This window comes from Cervus canadensis, chromosome 18 (genome assembly GCF_019320065.1).
Source record: "Cervus canadensis isolate Bull #8, Minnesota chromosome 18, ASM1932006v1, whole genome shotgun sequence".
Lineage (NCBI taxonomy): Eukaryota > Metazoa > Chordata > Mammalia > Artiodactyla > Cervidae > Cervus > Cervus canadensis.
Genome location: NC_057403.1, coordinates 54,989,490 through 55,014,369, shown reverse-complemented (window position 1 = coordinate 55,014,369; position 24,880 = coordinate 54,989,490). Strand labels below are relative to the sequence as shown.

The 24,880-nt window shown below is 42.7% G+C and overlaps 1 protein-coding gene across 2 annotated transcripts in view; it reads left to right on the top strand.

Annotated features, from left to right (window-relative positions):
- Positions 1–24,880, top strand: part of CDH13 (cadherin 13) — a 980,233-nt gene that overhangs the window by 947,335 nt on the left and 8,018 nt on the right. For both annotated transcript variants that reach the window (XM_043435590.1, XM_043435589.1), the window contains 2 exons: positions 3,190–3,332; positions 20,895–21,128. In XM_043435590.1, the coding sequence (XP_043291525.1) occupies positions 3,190–3,332; positions 20,895–21,128 (377 nt within the window). The remainder of the gene's footprint in view (positions 1–3,189; positions 3,333–20,894; positions 21,129–24,880) is intronic.

Here is a 24,880-nt window from a genome sequence, read left to right as displayed (position 1 = left end):
ATCACAGAGCCACCAGGCAAGCTCCCAGATCTGGTTATTTTTCAAAGAAAATAAAATAGCGGGGTATTATCCTGTAAAACCACTCAAGCTCTTGCTTTCACTGGCAATGTGGTAGGTATAGACCTCAACCACCAGGCATTGTTCTCAGGGGACAGCTTCCAATCAACCAACCCCTGTAAGCTTGTTATTCAATATAACTCTTCCCTGCACAAGAAGCCAACATGGTCATTATGGTGCAACACTGTAGAAACAGAGGACCAAAAACAAAGACAGGAGAATAAAAGGGCACTCTTAGCCAAGGTGGAACGTGAGATTACTTAATTCAGTTTTTATTTATAATCTAAACTCTGAGTTAAGTAATCAGGGAACAAAGTACAGTCCATTTAAATTTTTCATTATTTCAAATATATTGAACCACCACAAATCACTCATGGATCAACCTTGAACTTGTTACCCTGTAAGATGGGAAACAAATGTCACCATTCTTCGTGTTTTCCATTTGCTTGATGTTCCAACTGAAAAAGAAAGAATAAAGCAACATCCAACGGGCAGCCACCTGCTCTGGGCACTCCACTCCACCCTGCGAATGCAGAGCGGCCAGTACCTGGTCCAGGGCATGAACACACTGAATCCTGGCTAGGCTCCAGTGCCTGGAATCTGGCACACCCGTGTTTAATTCCATCTCGGCTACTTCTTAGCTGTGTCGCTTTGGGAAGTGGCGAAGCCTCTCTGAGTCTTGGTTATCTCATCTTTAGAGAGGGATGATACCCACTTGATCAGGTTGCTGTGAACCACAGAAGTAAATGAGGCGCCAACTGTGAGTGGTGAGCACAAGCCAGGTACAGCAAGCATGCATAATACAGCCAACTGGAACCTCGTCCTAACGTGGAGAAACTGGTGAAGGTGTTGAGAAACTGGTGAAGGTGGCAGGCCTATGAGGGCCCATACGCTGCTCTTACAGGCATTTTCATCCATGCGTGTGCCCAGCAAGGACGAGAGGATGGCGTGACTAACCCTTCTAACCGGGGGACTCAAAGCAGGCGGGCAGTTGGGCAGGGGGGCGGGCAGTTGGGCGGGGGAGGACACATTTCAGGTGGGTCTTAGCAGATGGCATCTTACCAGCTGGAAGTGTAAATTACTATCAAGCTGAAAGGCGGATGTTTTTAAAGCAGTTCGCCCTCAGGAGTAATTTATACATTTCTTCTGCTTTGAAGAAATATGGAAATGATAACTGAGGCATCGAGAGTGATGAGAAAACCTCCGTTAGCCTCGTTCATTCTCTCCATCTGTTCCCCGTCACTGTTTCGGCTTCAAAGCCTTGTTTCCCCAGGGCTCACCAAGTCATGCATTTCCAAAACACTCCGGGGGACGCAGTGGGTCACATCAAGAGAGCGTGCTGGCCTGGCCCGGTGTCCAGTGGCACACCCAGCAGCCTTGGAGTCAGGCCTCACTTGACCCTCACAGCCACCATTGAGGCCACTGGGATTGTCCCACCTAACAGAGGAAGAAATGGGTTCACAGAAAATCTGAGTCTCCTTCACTCCGAAGTCGATTACCTTTCACTCCCCCGTGATGCTGACAACATGTGCGATTGGGCAGAGCTTGTGTGGAGGTTAAGGGCAGGGCCCTGGCTCCAAGTTCAGATCCCAACATTGGCTGCACACTAGCCGTTGACCTTGGCAAAGGCATTTATCTCTCCAGCTGTGTGTTTTGTGGGGGTTGGGGGGATGGAGTTGTTTTTGTTTTGATTTGGTTTGCTTTCCCACTGGTTTAATATTTATTGTTTTCCTTGGCAAAAAGTCAAAGTGCTAAATTTTTAAAAAAATAAAACATCCTACTTAAGTGGTTTTTTTTAATATACAAGTTGGTTTAAAATGGCCAAAGTTCAGGGAAAACTAAGAAATCTACAGCCTGTAGTTTAATAATAGAAAAAATAAGACAATCATGAGGTCTGTAGCATCTAGCATCCTCTTAGTTGCCCACGTTTCCTTAGCCACCCAGGTCAAAGACATCCAGGTCATGTTCAGCCAGACAGACAAGACTCTCATTTCTTAATGTACCTTTCTGTTGCTTGAACTTCTTACAATGAGCTTGTGTTACTTTTATAACAGCCTCAAAAATAATAAGAACATTCTTTTTAATTTTTATTTTATATTGGAGTGTAGTTGATTAACAATGTCATGTTAGTTTCAGATGCACAACAAAGTGATTCAGTTATACATATACATGCATCTGCTCTTTTTCAAATTTTTTTTTCCTATTTAAGTGATTACAGAACATTGAGCAAGCAGAGTTCCCTGTTCTATACAATAGGTCCTTGTTGATTATCTATTTTAAATAAAGTACTGTGTGTAGAACATTTTAAAATTCTTTGATGGTTTCCCATATATCTAGAATTCAAACCCCTTAAATGATTCAGGTTCTTTGTAATTTGTCCCTCCAAATTCATTTCCTTTCAGTTTCCCCTGGAGAAGCTATGTTCCAACCACAACCATCTACCTTCCGGTCCCTAAATATTTATTCATTCAACAACTATCTATTGAGTGTCGTATATGTGCTAAGCAGTGTTCCAGGAGATGGGGTCATGACAGTAAGCAGACGTCCTTGCTACTGTAGAACTAATATTTTAGTGCCTATCTCTGTTCCATGTTAATTCATATTCTTCTTTCCCCAACATGTCTGTCCTCTCATTCTCTGACAACATCCCCCCATTCCTTCTGTCTCAGTTCAGATGCTGCATCCTCTGTGAGGACCCCAGGGTTACCCTCCATCATAGGTAATTCCTTCTTCTCCCAAGCATCCGTGTACCCTGCCCGTAACTTCATGACAGTGCTTCTTCCAGCCAGTCTGCATACAAGATGCCTCCAAGGTGTAAAAGGGGGAAAAAAAAACTGGACTTGAACTCAGGAGACAGGCTGTGAGAGCCGGGCAGACATGAGCTCCTTCCTTTCAGGCTTGTCACAAGGAATAAAGGAGGTGCATGTACAAAACATTCAGCACAGAGACAGCCCAGAGTTAATGGTCAGTCATTACTTTCTGGATGAACAACTGTACTCTAATGATGTTTTTGGATTTGTATTAAAAATTATCTGGCAGCTAGCATGGGAGCTTGTGCCCAGCACTCTGTGAACATTTTTTGAATCTATTTTGAATATAATCTGTCATTGTTTGGGGATTTTTTTTTTTCAGGTATTCTGTTTACAAGGATCCAGCAGGCTGGCTGAATATCAACCCCATCAACGGGACTGTCGACACCACTGCTGTGCTGGACCGTGAGTCCCCATTCGTCCACAACAGCGTCTACACTGCCCTCTTCCTGGCAACTGACAGTGGTGAGCAACTTTTTAAATTCCAATAAGTGTGTACTTTGCAGTTCTAAATATATCTTTACACTTCTACATTTCTTCTGTTAGGCCTAGAGGTGTTCTTGGTAAGAACAGAAATGTGTGATGGCAGGGAAGCAAAGTGCATAAACATATAGTGAGTCAGTAAAACCCCCAAGTCCTGGAATCCTCGGGTCTTTGTCTAGATAGAGGTCAGAGCAGTGAGCTCACCCTGTTCCGTCTCCGGCAGGCACCAAGGCTCAGAAGCCAAGCTGATGTCCTTCATCCTGGCTCCTGTTCTCATCTACAGGGACCGTTCTTTTCCCTAATGCAAGTTGAAAGAAAATCCCAGGGGACATCACGGATCCTGATGATTGAATTGTCCCCATAGCTTTGTTCCTGTTATGATATACACCACAGAAAGACATCAAGTCCCCTCAGCTAGTACCTTCGTAATCACAAAACAATTCCTGTTCATTCAGAAGCTAATAATACAATATCCACAAGCCAGACTCTGTTCCAGACACTGGAGATAGAGTCGTGAACAAACAAAGATCATTGTCCTGGTGCAGCTGGCATACTCATGGAGAAAGGAAGGAATCTGACTAAAATACATAATGTGCTTTTGGGGAAGAAAAAGGAATACTATTTATGTATGAAACAGGGAAACAGGAAGAAGAGATAGCAAACAAAAGGATGCTATAGTTTTAACTAGACAGCCCTGAGAGGCTGACTGAAGAAGTGGTGTTTGAGTCAAAACATGAAGGAAGTGGGGATGGGACCCCTCAATCTTAGGGAAGAGCAAGGAGGCTGGAGGCCAGAGCAGAGAGGGCAGTGGTCCAGGATGCGGATCGTGGAGGGTCGCGTGGGCCCCTGGCTTCTACTTTGTGTGAAATGGACACCATTGCCAAGTGCCACGATCCTTCTGCTGCCTTGTTGAGACGAGGAAATAAGACCGAAGTCGGGACACCTCTTAGGAAAACTGAGGACAGTCTCGGGAAGATGGTGGGTTGGACCACTAATAGAGGAGGGGATGAGAAGGGGTCAGATTCTGGAGATAGTCTGTAGATTTCAGATGCAACGCTAACAGGATTTGCTACTGGTTGAGATGAGGGGGATCAGAATTCATTTTCAAGTATATTAAGCTGAGATGTCTACTGTATCAATCACACAAGAAGTTTCGCTGTCCCTGTAATTCCTGGAAGCCAGCTGTTGATAGCTGAAGACTCAGTTCTGAGTCCTGTAAGTGCATTGAAATGGATATTTATATGTGCCTTCATTCCCTTAATGGGTGAACTGAGACTTCTCAGAGGCTGGGTACTTCCATGCACACCAGATAGGAGAGCACATCTGAGAAGTGAGCGATCGGTGTGCCTCACAGTAGGCAAAGTGGGCTCCACAGTGAGTCCACCTTAAAGTCTGGCCTTGAGAGGCGAGGAGGATTGGGGTAGGTTACAGGGTCGGAGGTGGGGTACCTGGGGCCACAGAGCGGTGGAATCAAAACTAAAAGGGAGTGTGGCATGGGAGGTAAGAAAAGGGTTATATCCCCTGTGCCTAAATGTGGAGAAATTCATTTGGATGCATATGGAAAACGTCTTCAAAACAAGTCGTCTGAGGAAGCAGGCACCCACAGGACCCCACATGCTCTTGAGGAGGAAAGTGACATGATGAAAGAGCACATGGACACTCATCAGCAGAGAGCTGGACCAGACCCTGTCGTGGTCCTGGAGACTCAGAGATGAACAGTACATCATCCTTGTGCTCAACGAGCTAACGAGTTATTGTGAGTTAGAATAGCAAGCAGGAGATGACCAAAGAACATCAAAGCTGTCCTACGGGAATTAACCAGAGGAGCCCCAGACCATCCATTCTCAGAGTGGTCATGGGGAGCTTCTTAGTTGAGGGGATCTCTAAGCCGAGTGATGCAGGATAAGTTGAGAAAGGGTAAGACGTTCTGCTAGAAGCCTGAAAGAAAGTGGATATGTGAGACCCTGAAACATTGCTCAGTGTGACTGGAGGCTCCATATTTACAGAGAGAAGGGAACTGGATCTTGTGTGGAATGCCCAGCTCCTATCACATGCCAGACTTTGAGCGGGCACTCATGTATTTGTTGAATAGATAATACATTAGGTCGTTCTCCACAGGCCATGCCGAGAAGTTTTATTTGATTCTCAAACTCCTCCAGGATAACTCTGTACTTTAGGAAGGTAACCCCCACAGCAGTGTGGAGATCAGTCAGGTCATGGTGAGACATGAGGCAAGGCAGCCCTAGAGAGCCGTGGAGAAATCAAGGTAAGAGAAGCGGTGGAAGTAGTCTGGGTAGACTCAGTCTACTCAGTCACGGGAAACACATTTTTCAACAGGAAACATGTTGAAAGCCATCACGCGTGTCTTAGTTAAAGGGATCATGCAGCCTGGTGGAAACAGAAGTGAATTAGAAAGGGTGAATCCAGAAAACATCTGGATGTAAGAAACAAGGCTTTGAAAACAACGCATACTCAACATGAAACAGAGAAAGGTGATGGTAAGTTTCTAGTCAGAAATCTAGTCCATTAACCGAAACAGAACTGGTTTCAGAAGACTGTTGCCACAGTGTCTGTATGGGGTGGATGCTGAAATGGTCCCATGAGATGCTGCAAGGCAGGATAAAATAGAGGCCAGGAGAGGCTTTTCTCGGGGACTCCCGATGCAAGAGAGACGGGTGTCATCAGAGCAGATATGTTTTGTGAAAGGAGCAAGTCTAGACAGGGATCAGCAGTGGAGGTTTAAAATGCTATTCCAACAAATGGTGTCAGTGAGGATCAGCTGAAGTAATGACTTCAGAGTTCCAAGAACCACGTAAATGTATCTGTACATGTAGAGAAAATTCTCAGCTAAGAACACCATGAAGGAAGTTTGAATATTTTATGCAATTAGTCATCAAAAAAAAAAACCTAGAAATGAAGTAAACTTTAATTTTTGCCAGAGACAGGTGTGACTGGGCAAGCTGCTTATAGATTCTGAGATTCAGCTCCTACAAAATAAGGAAGATAATTTCTGCGTATAAGGTTGTTGTGAGAAGATGAAGTGCTGGGCCCTCTACAGTTCCCATCAAGAGTCATATGGAATGTTCAATAAATGTCAGTCCCACCCCAGTGGGGTTATAAGAAGGAAAGAATGGACCTCAAGGAATGTACAGTTTGAAATGTATTTCTTCTCTAACTCCGTTAATACTAATATCAGGCAAGGAAATTCAAAATCTGGCATCACAGATGTTTCCAAAGTTTAGAAATGTCCCTGAAGATGGAATGGCAAATAAAAAACAGGTTGGCATCACTATACAGAGCCATCATTAGAGATGATAATCTTGAACAAGGCCCAAAAGACTTAGAGCAAAAAAGAGAATAAATTTTAAAAGATCTCATAAATCAGAGAAACTTTTGTTTTAAAGTCTCCTTGTCACTCACCAAAAACTTATCTCTGGATATTATGTTCCACCAGGAAAAACCAACACTTACCTGTGACATCAAAGTTAATAGTACTAACAGATGTCTCAATGTTAAACAAAGTAAGAATTTTTATTTTATTAATTTTATAGAAATACAGTGTATTTGATGGGATGAAAGTATAATGAATTTTTGTCATGTACCATGAGGGAAGCTAAAGCAAAATAAATTGATTCTCTTCAAACAAGCAGTCAAGGGCTTCCCTGGTAGCTCAGCTGGTAAAGAATCCGCCTGCAATGCAGGAGACCCTGGTTTGATTCCTGGGTTGGGAAGATCCCCTGGAGAAGAGAAAGGCCACCCACTCCAGTATTCTTGGGCTTCCCTTGTGGCTCAGCTGATAAAGATGCTGGAGACCTGGGTTCAGTCCCTGGGCTGAGAAGATCCCCTGGAGGAGGGCATGGCAACCCACTCCAGTATTCTTGCCTGGAGAATCCCCATGGACAGAGGAACCTGGTGGACTGCAGTCCGTGGGGTCTTGAAGAGTTGGACACAACTGAACGACTAAGCACAGCACAAGCAAGCAGCCCCTCAGGAATTTATGCCAAAACATGCCAATAAAATTCATGGCTGTGGGAACTTTCTGGTAGGATATGGTAGACCCAATGTCCCTACTGCGAAAAGTAGAAAAATGTGGATAGATCACAAAAGTCTTCATTGTAAAGGCATCAGAGAGCTGCAGAAGCAGTGACACCTAAATCAACTAAAAACTAAAATAGAAAAATGGAAAGAACTGTTCTAAAAAGAGTATAAGGCCCCTAGCCACTTTTACCTCTCGGGGGCCATTTTAGATTTTGGGCAAGGATCAGGCTTGATCAAGGCAAGGCCTAGGATGGAGAGAAATAAATGAGAAATACTTGTAACAGTTATGTGACTGGTGTGACAAAGTGAAGACCTGAGGGCCCTTAACCACATGGTTATAGATAAATGCCTTTTAAAGGGTAGAGTGAAATCTCCCAGGGTCTCACGGAAACAAAGACCTAACAAAGCAAGCAAACTCGCCTTAAACACACAGCCATTCTCTCTTTAAGACATTTGCCACGTTTTGAAGCTACAAGGGACTTGTATGCAAAAGACACCACACAAAGAAGAATGGGTAAGGGACTTGAACAGATATTCACTACGAAAGATATACAAATGGCAGTAAATGTATGAAGAGATGCGCAACACTCATCAAGGAAATAAAAATTAAACTATGCAAATATGAATTAAAATACAAATTAATCAAGGAAATACAATGACATTCAAAACTCAGCACATCTACAAAATGACTGAACTAAAACGATGGGGAATGCCAAGTGTTGGCAAGGATGTGAAATCAGTGGGACTCTCCCATCCAGCTGGGAAAAGTGTGATCTGGTACAACCACTCGGGAAGCTGCAAGTGTCAAATACCACTGAACATATGCATCCCCTGTGACCAGGAATCACATGCCTTACTATACATTCACCAGAAACGCATGCATCTCTTCACCAAAACCCACACACCCGAGTGTAACAACCAGCACTATTAATACTAGCTCAAAATTGGAAACTATCCAAATGCCCAACAAATGTAGAATAAATGAATGGTACATTCACACAATTGGGTCTATACAGCACTGAGAATGAATGATGTGCAGCTATTGACAACAAGTGAATGAATCTTGCAAACAACATTGAGCAAAAAGAAGGCTGAAGCAGAAGATCACATGCTGAGTGATTCCATTTACATCAAGGTTGAACAAGCCAAACTAACTCTTGCTTCAGCATTACTTAAGGGACTTTTTTTACCTGAAGTGTATAGTTAATTCACAATGCTGTAAGTAACTATGTATATAACTATAAGAGAGTATATATATTCTTTTACAGATTCTTTTCCCTTATAGATCATTACAAAATACTGAGTGTATTTCCCTGTTTTATATAGAAGGTTCTTATTGTTTATCTGTTTTATATATGGTAGTGTGTATCTATTAATCCCAAAGTCCTCATTTATGCCTCTCCCCACTTTCCTCTTTGGTACTCATAAATTTGTTTTCTGTGTCTGTTTCTGTTTTGTATATAATTTCATTTCTATCTTTTTTTTTAGATTCCACATATAAGCAATATCATATGATATTTGTCTTTCTTTGTCTGACTTAATTCATTTAGTATGATAATCTCTAGTTTCATCCATGGTGCTGCAAATTCATTATTTCATTCTTTTTTAAGGTTTAGTAATATTTCATTGTGTATATATATCACATCTTCTTTATCCATTCATCTGTTGATGGACTTTTAGGTTGCTTCCATGTCCTGACCATTGTAAATAGTACTGCAATGGACATCCAGGTGCATTTATCTTTTCAAATTATGGTTTTCTCTGCATATATGTCTGGGAGTGGGATTGTAGGATCATATGTATAGGTAGCTCTATTTTTAGTTTTGTAAGGAACTCCAGAGGAGTTTCTTAATCTTGTATATATTGGACTCACTACCTGGGTGTGCTCAGATTTTGCAGTTTCTTCAAGCTGTGTCTTTATAGAAAATGAATGTTTCTATATTTCAGTACAACCTAAGAAATATATATATATATATATAGAAATAATAGAAATAAATATATAGAAAAAAATATATATTTATAAATAAATAAATAAATATTTATAAATATTTACAAATATATATATATTTATAGAAAATGAATGTTCCTATATTTCAGTACAACCTAAGAAATATATATATATATATGCACAGAAAGCATGTCCCTGGCCCACTGTGCCTTCACCAGGAGACTGTAACCATTCATGTGTTCTCTAAATACCTGGTACCCTCGAGCTAGACTCAGCATCTTGTCATTCTAAGGAAGGACAATCCCCAGCTGCTGGAGGGCAGGGGGCAGTCGTGCCAGGAGAGTGGAGTGACAGGACGTCTGCAGAGGGAATAAGGCAAAGTGTGCAGTTTGCAGTCCTGTAACACTTAGCAAAAAGCAGAAGTGACGCCATGATAACTCCTACACAAGCTCTACTCATTCAGTTCAGAACAATGGGAAGGCAACACCAAAAGAGAATCTTTTACAAACCTCTGAGAGACTGGAGAAGGAAATGGCAACCTACTCCAGTACTCTTGCCTGGAAAATCTCATGGACCGAGGAGCCTAGCAGGCTACAGTCCATGGGGTCGCAAAGAGTCAGACACGACTGAGCGACTTCACTTCACTTCACTTCACTTTAGAGACTAGAAGCTGTGAGATCAGAATGGAGGAATGTAAAAAAAAAGTCAGAAGCAGGGCTGCGAATCTATCCTGAGTTAAAAACTCTTTAACAGAAGAGTTTTAGAGAAACTTTTAGAAGTTTTAGAAGAGTTAAAGAGAAAACTCTTTAACTTTAACAGAAGTTAAAAACCCTTTGGACCTGTTTGCTTGCAGCTCCAGTGTGAGTCTATATATATTCTAGAATAGCACTTCATAATAATATTGATAATGCCTGGGATACAGATGATTTGAGGAGGAAAAGACACAGACAGAGGCTACAGATAGAGGCTAGGTTGCAACCCACAGAACCCTCAAGGATGTACAAGGCAACTTTTGTAAACTGGTATCAATTTTAATGAGCTATAAATTACCCAACAACCTTGTTTTTTTAATAAGTGAAATGCTTTTGTTTGACTAAAGCAGAACAGGCTGCTGTAGTTAAATGATTGGAAGAGTACAGCCTTTCATCCTATAGATTAATAAGGTGTGACCTTTCCTGTTGGCAAGCATTTTATCTTTAAAGATGGATATTGTCATTTACCTTATGTGGTCCAGATTTTCTGAAAAGGTTAAGGCAGTGTCTTCAGAGTACAGGAGCTCCTTCATTAAAGACTTAACAAACACAGAATCGCTGGCCTGTCTTAAGAAAGGGGGAGAAAATAATGTTAATAACTGTTAAGGAAAATACCAAGATGCAGAGAGAGAGCATTCAGGAGTGCAGTCAGATGGCATCCCTCTGGGGCTGTGCTGACAAGGAGGCAAAGCTGCAGCAATTAGCACTGGGCAAATCCCAGGTGGTTATCGCTCCTGCTCAGGTAATCACCAGAAAGGTCAGATGTGAGTCTCACTGTCTTATGTGGCCTGAAAGCTGCCACAAGCAATTTCTCCTCGGAATCCAGGAACTACCCCCCACCCACAAGGGGCTTGTCCTGGGCAGGAAGGGCAGAGCTGGCCACTGCTTCTTGGCTCCCTGCCTTCTGCTCAGGACTCCATCAGGCTGGTCTTCCTGCCTCCTTCTCACCTATAACCTCAGCTTTCACTCCTCCTTCTATTCTGAAATTGGGTAGGGTTCAGTGTTCCATGACTGTTACTGAATGGCTCTTATACCCTCAGAAGATCTTAAACTATGACTCCAAAGGCCAAAGACAAGTATTTTGCTTTAAGAAGTTCAAATGCCCTTGCTTTCCAGCACCCAGATTATGCAGAGTTTAAAGAAAAAAGAAAAAAATTATCCCCATTAGTTCTTCCTAAGGCTCAGTGCATACGAGATAGTTTGAGCCAGGAAATGCATACTATCTCTAGCGTCCATATGAAGTCTTTATGTGATTATCAAGTATTGCATCCCCATCTATTTTCATTTAAAAGAATAAGGGGAAAAAACAAGCCCAATTATGGCTAAATTCAGCAGCATGTTTTCATGATTTAGCAACTTGTATAAAGTATGTTTGAGTCTGTTGGTGAAAAATGTGCTGTGGGCAACCAAGAAAACACAGACAGAGAACCGAGGATAACAGCTGTACCATTAAAATGGAATAGACTAAGATCATGATTTTTCATGAGCTAAGATCTATCATGTCCTAACCTGTCTTTTCCCTTAGTCGCCTATATAATAGATGATCTGATAATGCCAGCCCATCAAAATTGAAATATTGTACAAAGGACTTTTAAATTGATTCAAAAAGAAAAAAAGTAATTTGGCCCCATAAGTGAAATGACCACTGAACTACTGGATAACAACGAACCCCAAACCGGGAATGACGGGGGAATCTGAACTTCAAAATGATGCCTCCATTTATTGTCTTTCTCTTTCTGTAGACCAACCAAGCCTGCTTGGGGATGTAGTAAAATTATTTAGATTAATTCTACTTAAAAGATGCTAGTTTGGATAAAATCAAGCCATTAGTTATGATGGCAACCCAATTAAGCCAGTTTAACACCCCTTATCTCAGCTGTTATAGTAATTGAGGAAGAAAAATACATTGAAGACCCAGCCATCATTCCTCGTTACTTCAAGTACCAGTAAAATATCAATCACTTTGAAAATACTAGCTCCAATTTTGTCACTGACAAAATAGCCCAATAAAAGAACTCTTGAGATCTGGTAATAGAAGGGCTGTGATCAGAGCCATATGTAGCAGCAAATACACTCCAGAGAGAGGGGGGCCTGGTGCTCTGCTCCCCTCAGAAAGAGCAGCACCCCAGCTTATCTGAGCCTGTCTCCCCACCTATAGGATGCAGATAAACACCTGCCCTGCTGAGCTGTTACAAAGACGGGAAATCCTGAATGCAAACTTCCTGGTGACTTATAAGCCCTTAAATATCATAAAATTTAAATATTTAAGTCAGCCTACTTGAGCTGAGTCATGGACTGATTTTTCTAAATGTATCATTACAAAATCATCAGTATCTGAAGCAAACTATGAAGTGTCATCTGATGACTATGCTAGTGACGGTCTGAACATTTTTCTAGAGAAGGGATGGGCTGCAGAGCCCTCTACTGAGAGTAGGGCTCTGAATCAGAAAATTAGCCAGAAAATGCTGCCTTCTCCATTGGCATCAATGCATGGAGCTTATTCTTTCGGAATGGGAAGAGATAAGCTAACCTTTATCTACCTGACGGCAGGACATTTCCACGCTGACCAGTCAAATCAACCATCTTAAACATAGTGTTTTCAAACATTCATTGGAGGGAAAAAAAAACTGATTTGAGCATTAGAATGCTGTCTGCAAATGCCCATCTCTGCCAGCTCAATTCATCCTGCCAAGGGGTCTCTTAGCTCGTCCTCCTCGGTGTTCCCTCTTCCCCACCTTGGGTAATAGCGTCACCACCTGCAAGGTCCCCAAGCTAGAACCCCATCGCCACTGACGCTCACTCCCAGTCCAGCCTCTGCTCTCGAATCCCCACAGCCCTCACCTAAGCCCCCACTGTTGGTCCTCCCAGTTACTGCCCCGGCCTCCCAGCTGCTCGTCTGTGCCCTCCCTCCTCACTCGAGTCCTCTCCTCTCCCTGCCTCCAGCGTCCCAGCTTTCATCAAGGCCAACATCCAGGTGAAATGTCTATGACCACTTCTTCCCACAACTTCTAGCACAGGATTTCCTCCTCCTAGAAGAACCTTCTCCAGCCTCACAAAGTGTTCTTGTTTCCAGCCATCTTTTTATGGAGACTTCCGAGCTATCCCCAGACAGTTAATTCTTCCACGTCATAAGCCCCCGTGATATTTTACCCTCATTCCTCTTCCTGCACTTACAGCATTATCTTGCATCAGTTTACATATCTGTTCCTGCCACATGGCTAGTATTTCAACAACAGACACCCTGCACAATTGACTTCTGTGCTTAGCCAACCCAGCACAGGGCAAAGTCACAATAAATAATTATGGGCTGAATGAATGAAATGAAATTGTCATGTTTAGAAACGGCCTCCAAATCAATTCTTCCCCTACTTTTGCCTTTTCTTTAAAGTCCATAAGATGGAAGCAAAAAAGCCAAACACTGGAATTTTTAAAAAAAAACAGTTTCAGGTTTCAGATTATTTCTCCTCCTAAAGAATTGAGTCTGAATTATGTGAATAATTGCCTCAGTTCTACATCAAGTATTAACCATGGAAACCTGGCACTGTAGTTTTGCAAATCTATTTTCTACCAAGTTTTTGGTTGGTTTACTACTAAATGTTTTCAGAATATAAAATGAGATTGGCAAGATCTCTATTAACACAGCAATAAAAAAAATGCTTATGAATTAAAAAGCAACAAGATTCTTGGCTTACAGGGCACATGCCAAAAAAAAAAAAAAATCAACAAGCGGACCTGTAAAATAGTGATCCTGCAGAGCCATAGTAAATAGAACATAAGGATGAACTGGGTAATATGAAGAATGACCCTGCAGAGAAGAGTCCTGGTTCACTCGCACTGTGAGCACAGGTAAAGGTAGCTTAGAGCCCTGCTTACATGAAATGAAACACCTGGCATTTCTTTGCTCACAGCTACTTAGCAAAGGTTCAACAGATGCCCAGACGTGCAGAGGGAACTGGGGGGAGTAGATTGCCCCACCCAAGCACCTTGCCCTAACAAACATAACTCAGAATCCAGCAGGGGAGCCCAGCCTTCACTTAGGGGCCACGTGTGAACTGTGGTTCCCATGGATTGGCCCATCCTCCCGATTTTCCTCCCAGAATTTGGGCCTCAAGCTTCCTTGAGACGCCCAGCTCAGGTCTCCCTCCTGGTCCCTGGAGTGGACTCCCTGCTCTGAGTTCCGCAGATACTGCATCCCACATACACACGTGTTTCTCCCCCAGGTGGGGGAAGAGAGGACACTGTTCTCAAAATAGAGGGAAACATACGGAAATGTAAACATACATGATTGTAAGTATGGAAAGAGCAATTTTCAAATCAACCTGAATTCGTTCAAAACTCAACCCAGGGAGTTCAGGCTTTTTGAGCAGGAGCCTCCCATTCTCCTTGTGTGGCGCTTTCCGATAAACACTGCCTTTTCCTTCACCACAGATAATAATAAATAAACTTTTTTTAAATCTACCAGGTACCTATTCCAATAGGACATGATAGAGAATAGTCCTGATGCTCAGAGTCCGGGGAGCTCAGAAATGAGCTTCCTGTCTTTCCCTCCTCTCACTTTCTCGTCCTGCATATTATTCTCCGTTGCAGGCAGCCTCAATCTGCACACTACTCCCCATATAAAACCACCTGGATGTGTAATTCCCAGTGTAAGACACGTGCTGCACACCTCTAGCCCAGAGACTACAGAAGTCTACTGCCTTCCTGCACTTCTCAGAGCTCACTTCCAGACATTCTGGCTGAGATTCAACCTTCTTTACATGTGAAGCCAGCCCAGCCAACTGTGGAGCCTATTCTTCTAAGGGCACTCTCTTGAGGAGATGCACTGGGGTCTGATCTTACCAGTCTAGGGACACTGTAGTGCGTGAAAATCTGGTTTCTCATGTGCAGTTGTTCATAGCAGCATTGTTCATAGCAGACTAAAAGTAGAAACAACCCAGATGTCCATTAGCTAGTGAATGGATAAAGGACACATGGTCAATCAACAGAATGGAGTATTATTCGGCTATAAAAAGGAATGAAGTAATGATTCTTGGTATAACATGGATGAGCCTCAGAGATATCATTTGGAGACGTTTCTGGTGGTCCAGTGGATAACACTTTGCCTTTGCTAGAAGAGGGTGCAGGTTCAGTTCCTGCTTACGGAGCTAAGACCCCACATGCCTCTCAGCCAAAAAACCAAAACATGAACCAGAAATGATATTGTAACAAATTCAAAAATACTTTTTTAAAAGTTAGGTGTTGTTTAATTGCTAGGCCATATCTGACTCTTTTGCGACCCCATGGACTGTATGTAGGCTGCCAGGCTCCTCTGTCCACGGGATTTCCCAGGCAAGAATACTTGAGTGGGTTGCCATTTCCTTCTCCAGGGTATCTTCCCGACACAGGGATAGAACCCACATCTCCTGCATTGGCAGGTGGATTCTTTATCACTGAGCCACCTGGGAAGCCCTTTAAAAATGGTGTATATAAAAAAAAACTTTAATAAATAAATAAAATTAGATAGTGGTGGTAGTTGCAGAACTACAGAACTACTAAATTTACAAATTTACTACATATCAATTTGTAAAAACAGAGAGAAAAGAAAGTAGAATTGGAAAAAATATTTTTAAATCCCTGTATAACTTTTGAATTTACATTTCTGTTTCTGATTATCACAGTAATAATGGTTATTATAAAGGAGATTGAAAAGAGAAAAGTATTACTTTAATGTTAATTACCTGGAGAGATAATCACTATTTAGGTTTGGCTATATTTCTTCCTATTCTTTTTCCTAATCATATATATCTTTTAATTAGTGTCACACTGTTTTTGTCTGTTACTGACAAAATAGATATGTATATATATGTATCTTTTGAATAATGGAACCTATCATAAAATCTCAGTGTTTTTTTTTTGTTTGTTTGTTTGTTTTTTGCTAAGTGAAAACCCTATGTGGTCAGGGTACTGAGTAAAATGATATCCTCATAACCCTAACCCTAACCTGGCCCCGCTTCTCGTTACACCCACCAGTGCCAGGAGACCCAGATGTGACACGTGCCCTTGGGTACAGACCTTAGCTCCACCCACTTTTGACAGAAAGCAGTGTATTGTTGGTGACTTAAATAACAAAACACATAGATTATTTTTCACCCCTTCTACCGATTCTTGATGCCAACCACAGCGCCAGAACACCTAAACTTTGAGCTCCACAGCCTGGCACAGACGGTGGTTGTGCTTCGACCCCCGGTCATTCCACTCACTTCTGGAGCCCCCACAGCACGCACGGCATGGGAACACTGTGTCTCATGGGCCACAGTCCTCACACAGGGGACACACCACCAATGGTCACAGTGCCGTGGACAAGTTACTTCATCTTCTGAGCCCCAGGTTCCTCTTCTGGAAAAATGAGGGAAGACTGGAAGGTAGAGCCCCATGTGCTCAAGCAGCAACCTCTCTGGTTTGCTTGGACTTTTCCTACTCTGAAGGACAGCAGGGGTTCAACTTCTCTCCCTAAATCCTCGCTTTCATTAGTTACGTGACCCTGCTTCTCTTAGAAAATGTACAGCTCTGCCCCAACTACACCTAGAACACAAAAGTTCAAGCCTCGATACTGAACCAGCCAGACCGAGGGTTTGGCCAGGACGGCTGGCACGTAGCACAGGATACCAACTTGACCATCTCTCGAGGAAATTATCACCACCAAAGTGAATAAATACAAGTTACACTGTCTGTTTCAATATCAAGCCGCAGGATCAGTGTGGTCCTAAACTGATCAATTTGTGAAGTGTTATAAGCTGTCAGTGCTGAGTGGGAATGACAAAGCCAGAAGTGGGAGCAAGCAGTGGTCCAGGACACAACTTCCTGAGGTCAGAGCATCTCTGTGGTCTTGAAGGCACAGTCCTGTTGATAAAACAGATTAGATTATCCAGGTCCAGGAAAGAAAATGGTGACCATTACTCCCAAGTCAAGCCATTGTTTGGCAGCACGAAAGTTTGAAGCAAAATGAATGACCCACCAAGATTAGAAGGCTGTGGGGAAGAAGAGAGGGAGAGCTGTCTTTTAGCGGGGACAGAGTTTCAGGTGGGGAAGATGAAAAAAGTTCTCAAGATGGACAGTGGTGATGGCTGCACAGTAGGAATGTACTTCATGCCACGGAACTATACGCTTAAAAATGGTTACAATGGTAAATATTATACATATTTTACCACAATAAAAGTAGCTCATAATAAAAAGATACAAAAACAATACTAATAATAACCCCAAATGATGGTTTGGGAATTTTAGTTTGCTTTTGTTTGTTTGTTTGTTTTTTCTTTATTTTTAGTAGTTGGAGGCTAATTACTTTACAATATTGTAGTGGTTTTTGCCATACATTGACATGAATCAGCCATGGGTGTACATGTGTTCCCCATCCTGAACCCCACTCCCACCTCCCTCCCCATCCCATCCCTCTGGGTCATCCCAGTGCACCAGCCCCGAGCACTTGTCTCATGCATCCACCCTGGACTGGCGATCTGTTTCACACTTGATAATATACATGTTTCAATGCTATTCTCTCAGATCATCCCACCCTCGCCTTTTGTAGTTGAAATGAGAGCCTGTAAGAATCAAACTACAGAGTGCAAGCTTGGACATAGAAAACTAAGATTAACCCTCGTTCTAGAGAAGGAGGCCTGAGACACGGAGTTCATCTGAGCTGGTGCTCAACCTCTCTGCCTCAGCCTCACAACTAAACCCAAGGTGTCACCCATCAGAAGCTCCAACCTTGCACGGAGCCCAGGCCACACTTCCAGTTCTCCCAGTGACTGCCGATCCCTCAGTGGACTGGAGTGTGTTTCCTGAGGCAGGACCACAACCTTCATCAGATTCCCAAAGGGGAACCCACCTCCCATTCTATTTAAGACCCCCAGACAGGAGTGGTTCATCTGGTGGCCATTATGTCTCCTGACATTATAAAGACAAAAGCCCTTACAGCCCCAGGTTCCGAGGTGGGACTTCCTCTGAGCCTTCACGTGTTCCCGAGAACGTGGCCCTGGGCTCCTCTGAGGAGTGCCCAGGAAGAGCAAGTGCAGGTCTAGCTCCACATCCCAGAATTTTGCTCAAATTGAGGCTTTTTCCTGTTGGAATAGAGGAGGAGTCTGTCCCAGTCGTGCTTTGGTTCCGGTGTTTGGTCACGCAGAGTGGGCCCTTGAGAGCTCTGGCTTGCGAACGGAAACGAGAGAAGAGGGGTGAGGGATTTTTGTTGAGTGCCAGAGAAGATCTGGAAGCTTGGTATTTCCTGGATCCCCTCAACTGCTGGAGCTGAAGGGCTCATGAAGAATCTTTACATTTTAAATTACATTTTAGTTTGAGGTGGTGATTTTCCTCCATCCCGTACATATAAACTGGGAGAGGCTCTCCCTGAGGATTTTGAGAATCTACTCTTTACCTTCTCAACAAAAGAAAAACAAGCTCATTTCGCTTGACTTCAGAAAAAGACATCACCAGCCTGGCCTGAGAATAACACAGGGGAAATTGAAGACAGTAGTATAATTAAGTTCACAAAAGGCCAATTCTTATGACCATATTTCAAATACTCATAATGCCTTCTCATCCATTCTACCAAATGACTCCATATTATATTCAGAGTGAAAAAATATAATGGATTCCTCTGAGATATTCAATTAGTTCCATAAAAAGAGAAAAATAGTTTTTCAATAAAGAAATTCAGCCAAATGACTAAAGCTGACAGTGAAAAACCAACTTCAAAGTAATTATGCATCTCCTTTGAGTTCTTGTGCTAACAAAAGTTGATGGTCTGCCACCATTAGAAATAGCTATCCTTCTGATGATTAATTACAGTTGTGCTCCTATTTTAGCAGACACTTCTTTGAATGTTTACTCTGGAACTGTCTTAGGGTGTTGATCTGTTTAAATTTCCACCAGCCCCACTAAAGAGTATCCATTCTCTAGACTCACGGGCATATAGAACAGACTTGTGGTTGCCAAGGAGGAGACGGGGTGGAGAAGGGATGGAGTGGGAGTTCAGAGTTAGCAGATGCAAGCTATTATATATAAGATGGATCAACAACAAGGTCCAACAATGGCAAAGGGAACTATATTCAACACATCTTGTGATAAACCATAATGGAAAAGATTATGAAAAAGAATGTGTGTATATGTATCAGTCAGTCAGTGTTAGTCGCTCAATCACGTCTGACTCTTTGAAACCCCAGGGACTATAACCCGACAGGTTCCAGGCAAGAATAGTGGAGTGGGTTGCCATTCCCTTCTCCAACCCAGGAATCAAATCTGGGTCTCCTGCATTGCAGGCAGATTCTTTACTGTCTGAACCACCAGGGAAACCATATATATGTATAACTGAATCATTTTGCCATAAAGCAGAAATTAACACAACATTGTAAATCAACTATTCTTCACTAAAAAATTTTTTTAAAATTTTAAAGAGTATCTGTTCTCATGCTTTGTGAATCACTGATCAGCTTCCTTTAGTCTGGCTTCTTCCCCACTAATGCAAATCACTCCCTAGAAAGTCACCAGTAACATTCTTCTTGGGAAACCCCATTGCTTCTCTTGACACCTTGTCTTTTTGGGCATCATAGCACATTTGACTCTTGATCATTGCCTCCTCCTCCAATCCATCTCCCCCACGTCTTCCAGAAACTGTCACCTGGGCTGGCTTTTTAAACTTTTAACCTGCTCTTTGGGGTTTCCTGAAGTGCCCACCCCTCCGTAATTCTGCACTTTCACCTCAGGTAACCTAACTCGCTAGAAAGGTTTCAAAAGCATCTACATTGACAATTCCCATTGCCTAACTCAGCCCTGGCATGTCTCCCAAGCTGTGGGCACTTTCTTGCGGGTGCACTGATCTTGACAGACTCTTAGCACAGTCAGAGCTGAAGCTGTTGTCTTTCTGCACCCCACGACCTTCTGCTTTTCTTCTGGCAGCCTCACCTGAGGGCCTTGACAAGACGAGACATGTATTTGCCGTTCAAGCTGCCCTTCATGATGCAATCTTTTGCTGGGTTCCCTGCCTCCAGCGCCCAGCTTCTCCTGTCAATATCACTGCGTGTTTCCACAAATAAGTCAGATCAGATTGTTCCACTGCCTTTCTGAAAAACTCATGTTGGCTTCCCACTGCCAACATGCAAATACTTGGCTATTTAGATTAAAGGTTTCATTATGGTAAGCAAGGATAAGTTCTAATTATCATTTCCATTCTTTGAGTGACTTTCAATGTGCGGGTATGACATGTGTGTTTAAAGCTTAGCACTCTAACAGTGAAGTCTGAAGAACGTCAGTCAGAAGCCTTACATATGACAAAAGGTTTTTTGGTGTTTTTTTTTTTAAGATTCCACATGTAAGCAATATCATATGATAGCCTGGCTTACTTCACTTAGTACGATTATTTCTAAGTGCAGTCCCACTCCTAGGCATATACCTGGAGAAAACTATAATTTGAAAAGATAGATGCAGCCCTGTGTTCACAGCAGCACTAGTCACAATAGCCAGGACATGAAAACAACCCAGATGTCCATGGACAGGTGAATGGATGAAGACGATGCGGTGTATATGCAGTGGAATATTACTCAGCCGTAAAAAGAATGAAATAATGCCACTTGCAGCAACAGGGACAGACCCAGAGATCATAATACTACAAGGCTTTTTAAACCACTAAACTTTATACACAGATGGAAGCTCTCCCTCTTGGTCCTGTTTGAAGTCTGATGACAGGAGTAAAGGTGTCTAGCACACTGGGAATAGGTACTGTGGACGATGACCCCTGTGTTGTACGGGCTTGTGCTAACGTCTCCCCTTTCCCTGCAGGCAACCCGCCCGCCACTGGCACTGGGACTCTGCTGATAACTCTGGAAGACGTGAATGACAACGCGCCCTTCATTTACCCCACGGTAGCAGAGGTCTGTGATGATGCCAAAAACCTCAGCGTAGTCATTTTGGGAGCGACAGATAAGGATCTTCACCCAAACACAGATCCTTTCAAATTTGAAATCCATAAACAATCTGTTCCTGATAAAGTCTGGAAGATCTCCAAGATCAACAGTAAGTCCTCTTAACGTTCTGTTGTTATTCTTCAGCTTTGAAGCCTAGTTTCCCAGGCTTGGTTTCTGTTCCAATGTGTTCCTCCTTTCCTGCACTCTCGTGTATTCTCACGTGGTTTGTTTCAAGTTATTCACACATTACAAACACTGACAATTTTCCTACCAGCACCTGGACACAGTTTGTAAAAATATTGAATATCAGTTTTTAGAAATGCAAACATGACAGATTTCCGCTTTCTGCCTCATCTCTTCTCTGCTGTACCCCGTGAGCTATGCACCCCACACTTCACCCTCTGCACCCACCCAGGTTTCAGCCTTCAAAAACTGGGGATCTTGGCTCAGGTGCCTCTCCTCACTCAGATCACTGTGTTTACCTTAAATTTCACCAGCACTGCAGAGATTTCTGGGCTATGCTTGTCTTCCTAAGAGAAGCACCAGTGCAGGAATCTTCAGAAAACCTTACCTCTAATCCTCCACCTTCCGTTTTATGCTGCAGATCTCAGAATTGTAAAGACTTTGTCTTTAAAATTACCGTGGCTTTGACTTTCAACTTTGATATCTTCCCCCATCTGTCCTGTCCCTCATTTATGAAACTTGCAAGCAAGGCCCTGTTCCACCAATCCTTGCACGTGGACAGGTAGAATTTAAAACTTGTCCCAACATTTATCATCTGCCATGTTAAGACTGAAATATCAAATGTGTTGAATTGTGAATCCCCCACTGCCCTCCCCTCCCCATGACAAGTGGGAACTCACTCCTGCAATCACCTTGCCTCGCAATAAAACCCAGACCAGAACTCACATGTTACATACACTTTGCCATCAATAGTGAATTTATCTTATGATTGACCTGGTCAGGGCTGGGTTCCCTCTTCTTATTTCAGAGGTAGAGTTTTTGAGAGGGATGGGGAATTATACATTCCATTAAGTTTTGAAAATGCATTATACAATTGTGCATAAAATTTTCTATTAAAAAAAACCTCATCTGTATTGTTATGGCCTTATCTCATATCTCATTTTATTAGCGCCTTTCTCTTGTTATTGATTCTATTTGCCTGTTTGTCTATTTTATTGCTTTTTAAAGAATGAGTTCTGTTACACTGATTATTTTTAATTAAAACAACCCTTCTCTTGTTTGAGGGGTTAGTGTTTTATTTGCTAGTTTTTGTGGCTGTCGCTGATTTGAATAATCATCCCCAGCTTCAGTTTCCAGCTGGAACTTTCTCATCAAAGACGTTCTCCTCTACCTACAGATCAGAGAATCTTCCCTGTGTTAACCTGCCATTTCACTGGCATCATCATCCATGTCGGTTAATTCTGCTGCCTGTCACCTTCTGGTTAGGATAACCTTCATCTGTTTGTTTGTTTAATTAATTTATTTATTTTAATTGGAGGCTAATTACTTTACAATATTGTAATGGTTTCTGCCATGCAACAACATGAACCAGCCACGGATGTACATGTGTCCCCCATCCTGAAGCCCCTTCCCACCTCCCTCCCAACCCCATCCCTCTGGGTTGTCCCAGAGCACCGGCTTTGAGTGCCCTGTTTCATGCATCAAACTTGCACTGGTCATCTGTTTCACATGTGGTAATATACATGTTTCGATGCTGTCCTCTCAGATCATCCCACCCTCGCATTCTCCCACAGAGTCCAAAAGTCTGTTCTTTACATCTGTGTCTCTTTTGCTGTCTTGCATATAGGGTCATTGTTACCGTCTTTCTAAATTCCATATATATGTGTTAATATACTGTATTGGTATTTCTCTTTCTGACTTACTTCACTCTGTATAGTAGGCTCCAGTTTCACCCACCTCATTAGAACTGTCTCAAATATGTTCTTTTTATACCTGAGTAATGCAAGGATATCCAACCGGTCCATCCTAAAGGAGATCAGTCCTGGGTGTTCATTGGAAGGACTGATGCTGAAGCTGAAACTCCAATACTTTGGCCACCTCATGCGAAGAGTTGACTCACTGGAAAAGACCCTAATGCTGGGAGGGATTGGGGGCAGGAGGAGAAGGGGACAACAGAGGATGAGATGGCTGGATGGCATCACCGACTCGATGGACATGAGTTTGAGTAAACTCTGGGAGTTGGTGATGGACAGGGAGGCCTGGTGTGCTGCGATTCATGGGGTCGCAAAGAGTCAGACACGACTGAGTGACTGAACTAAACTGAACTGAATATTTCATCATGTGTATGTACCACGACTTCCTTATCCCTCCGTCTGCCGATGGACATCTAGGTTGCTTCCATGTCCTAGTTAGCTGTTGTAAACAGTGCTGCAATGAACATTGGGGTATATGTGTCTCTTTCAATTCTGGTTTCCTTGGTGTGTATGCCCAGCAGTGGGATTGCTGGGACATATGGCAGTTCTATTTCCAGTTTTTTTGTTTTCAGGTCATCATACTTTTCTTTTCCCTCCTGGTTTTATTTAATAGTTAAAATTCCTTCTAGATTCTTTTTCTTGTTCCTCCAAATTTTTTTTGAGTATTTATCATTGTTTATGCCCAGAAAGAGCCAGTTTAAAAAAATAGCTGGGACTTTGCTGGTGGTCCAGTGGTTAAGAATCTGCCTTCTAATACAGGGGCATGGATTCGATCCCTGGTCGGGGAACTAAGATCTCACAAGCCATGAAGCACAGGAAAAAAAAAAAAAAAATCCATAGTCGACTGAATGACTGAAGAGAAAACAGCCCAAGGCCAAAACAGTGCCGGGTGAGATGGCCAGTTCTGAGTGCTGACCAGTGGCCTGGGTAATGGTGGATGTTCTCACCAAGCATGGGCTTAAAGATCCAGTCCCCAAGTTGTGTATCAGTGAATTCCCACAAACCTGGGGCCTGATAAAGACTGGGGTCTGAGGCCTGATAAAGACTAAGCTATAGGGACTTCCCTGGTGGTCTGGTAGTTAAGAACCCAAGCTTCCGCTGCAGGGGGTACAGGTTTGATCCTGGTTGGGAAACTAGGATCCCACATGCTGCACAGCATGACCAGAAAATAAATAAAAATAATTTTTTTTAAAAAGACTACAGTGTAGAAACCATCTCCAAGGAAACAGATGGGGGGGGGGGGGCTGCCCACCTTCAGAGTGAGTGGATTTTTGTTATTGTTGTTCCAAAAGTGTATCTTGATTATTTGAGCATCTTATATAAAAATGCTCTGAGCTAACAATTTATTTTTTTCCAGCTTTATTACATATTTTTATATACAAATAAAAATTGTATATATTTAAGATGTACAATGTGACAATTCAAGAGTGGGTTTTTATATTATTTCTTCTAGATGTTGAATGTGATCTTTGTGAAGATGTATTATACTTTAAGTCTAATACATTTGTAGGGAGGAGTTCTCGGTACTCAATCATCTCCACCAAATTGGGTCCTCCTGAAATTGATTAAATAGCCCTGAAGCACAGAACTCCTCCGTGATGGAAGTGTTTTATCTGGTGTTCTCTGATACGGTGGGCTTCCCAGGTGGCTCAGTGGTAAAGAACCCTTCTGCCAGTGCAGGAGACGCGGGTTCAAGCCCTGTGTCAGGAAGATCTCCTGGAGGAGGAAATGGCAACCCACTCCAGTATTCTTGCCTGGAAAAACTCCATGGACAGAGAAGCCTAGTGGGCTACAGTCCATGGGGTCGGACAAGGCTAGGCACAAACACCAACAAACACAATCTGGTATGGTAGCCACCAGCCCTGTGTGCTTGCTAGGCACTTGAAATGTGATTTCTACAAATGAAGAGCTGAATCTCTATGTT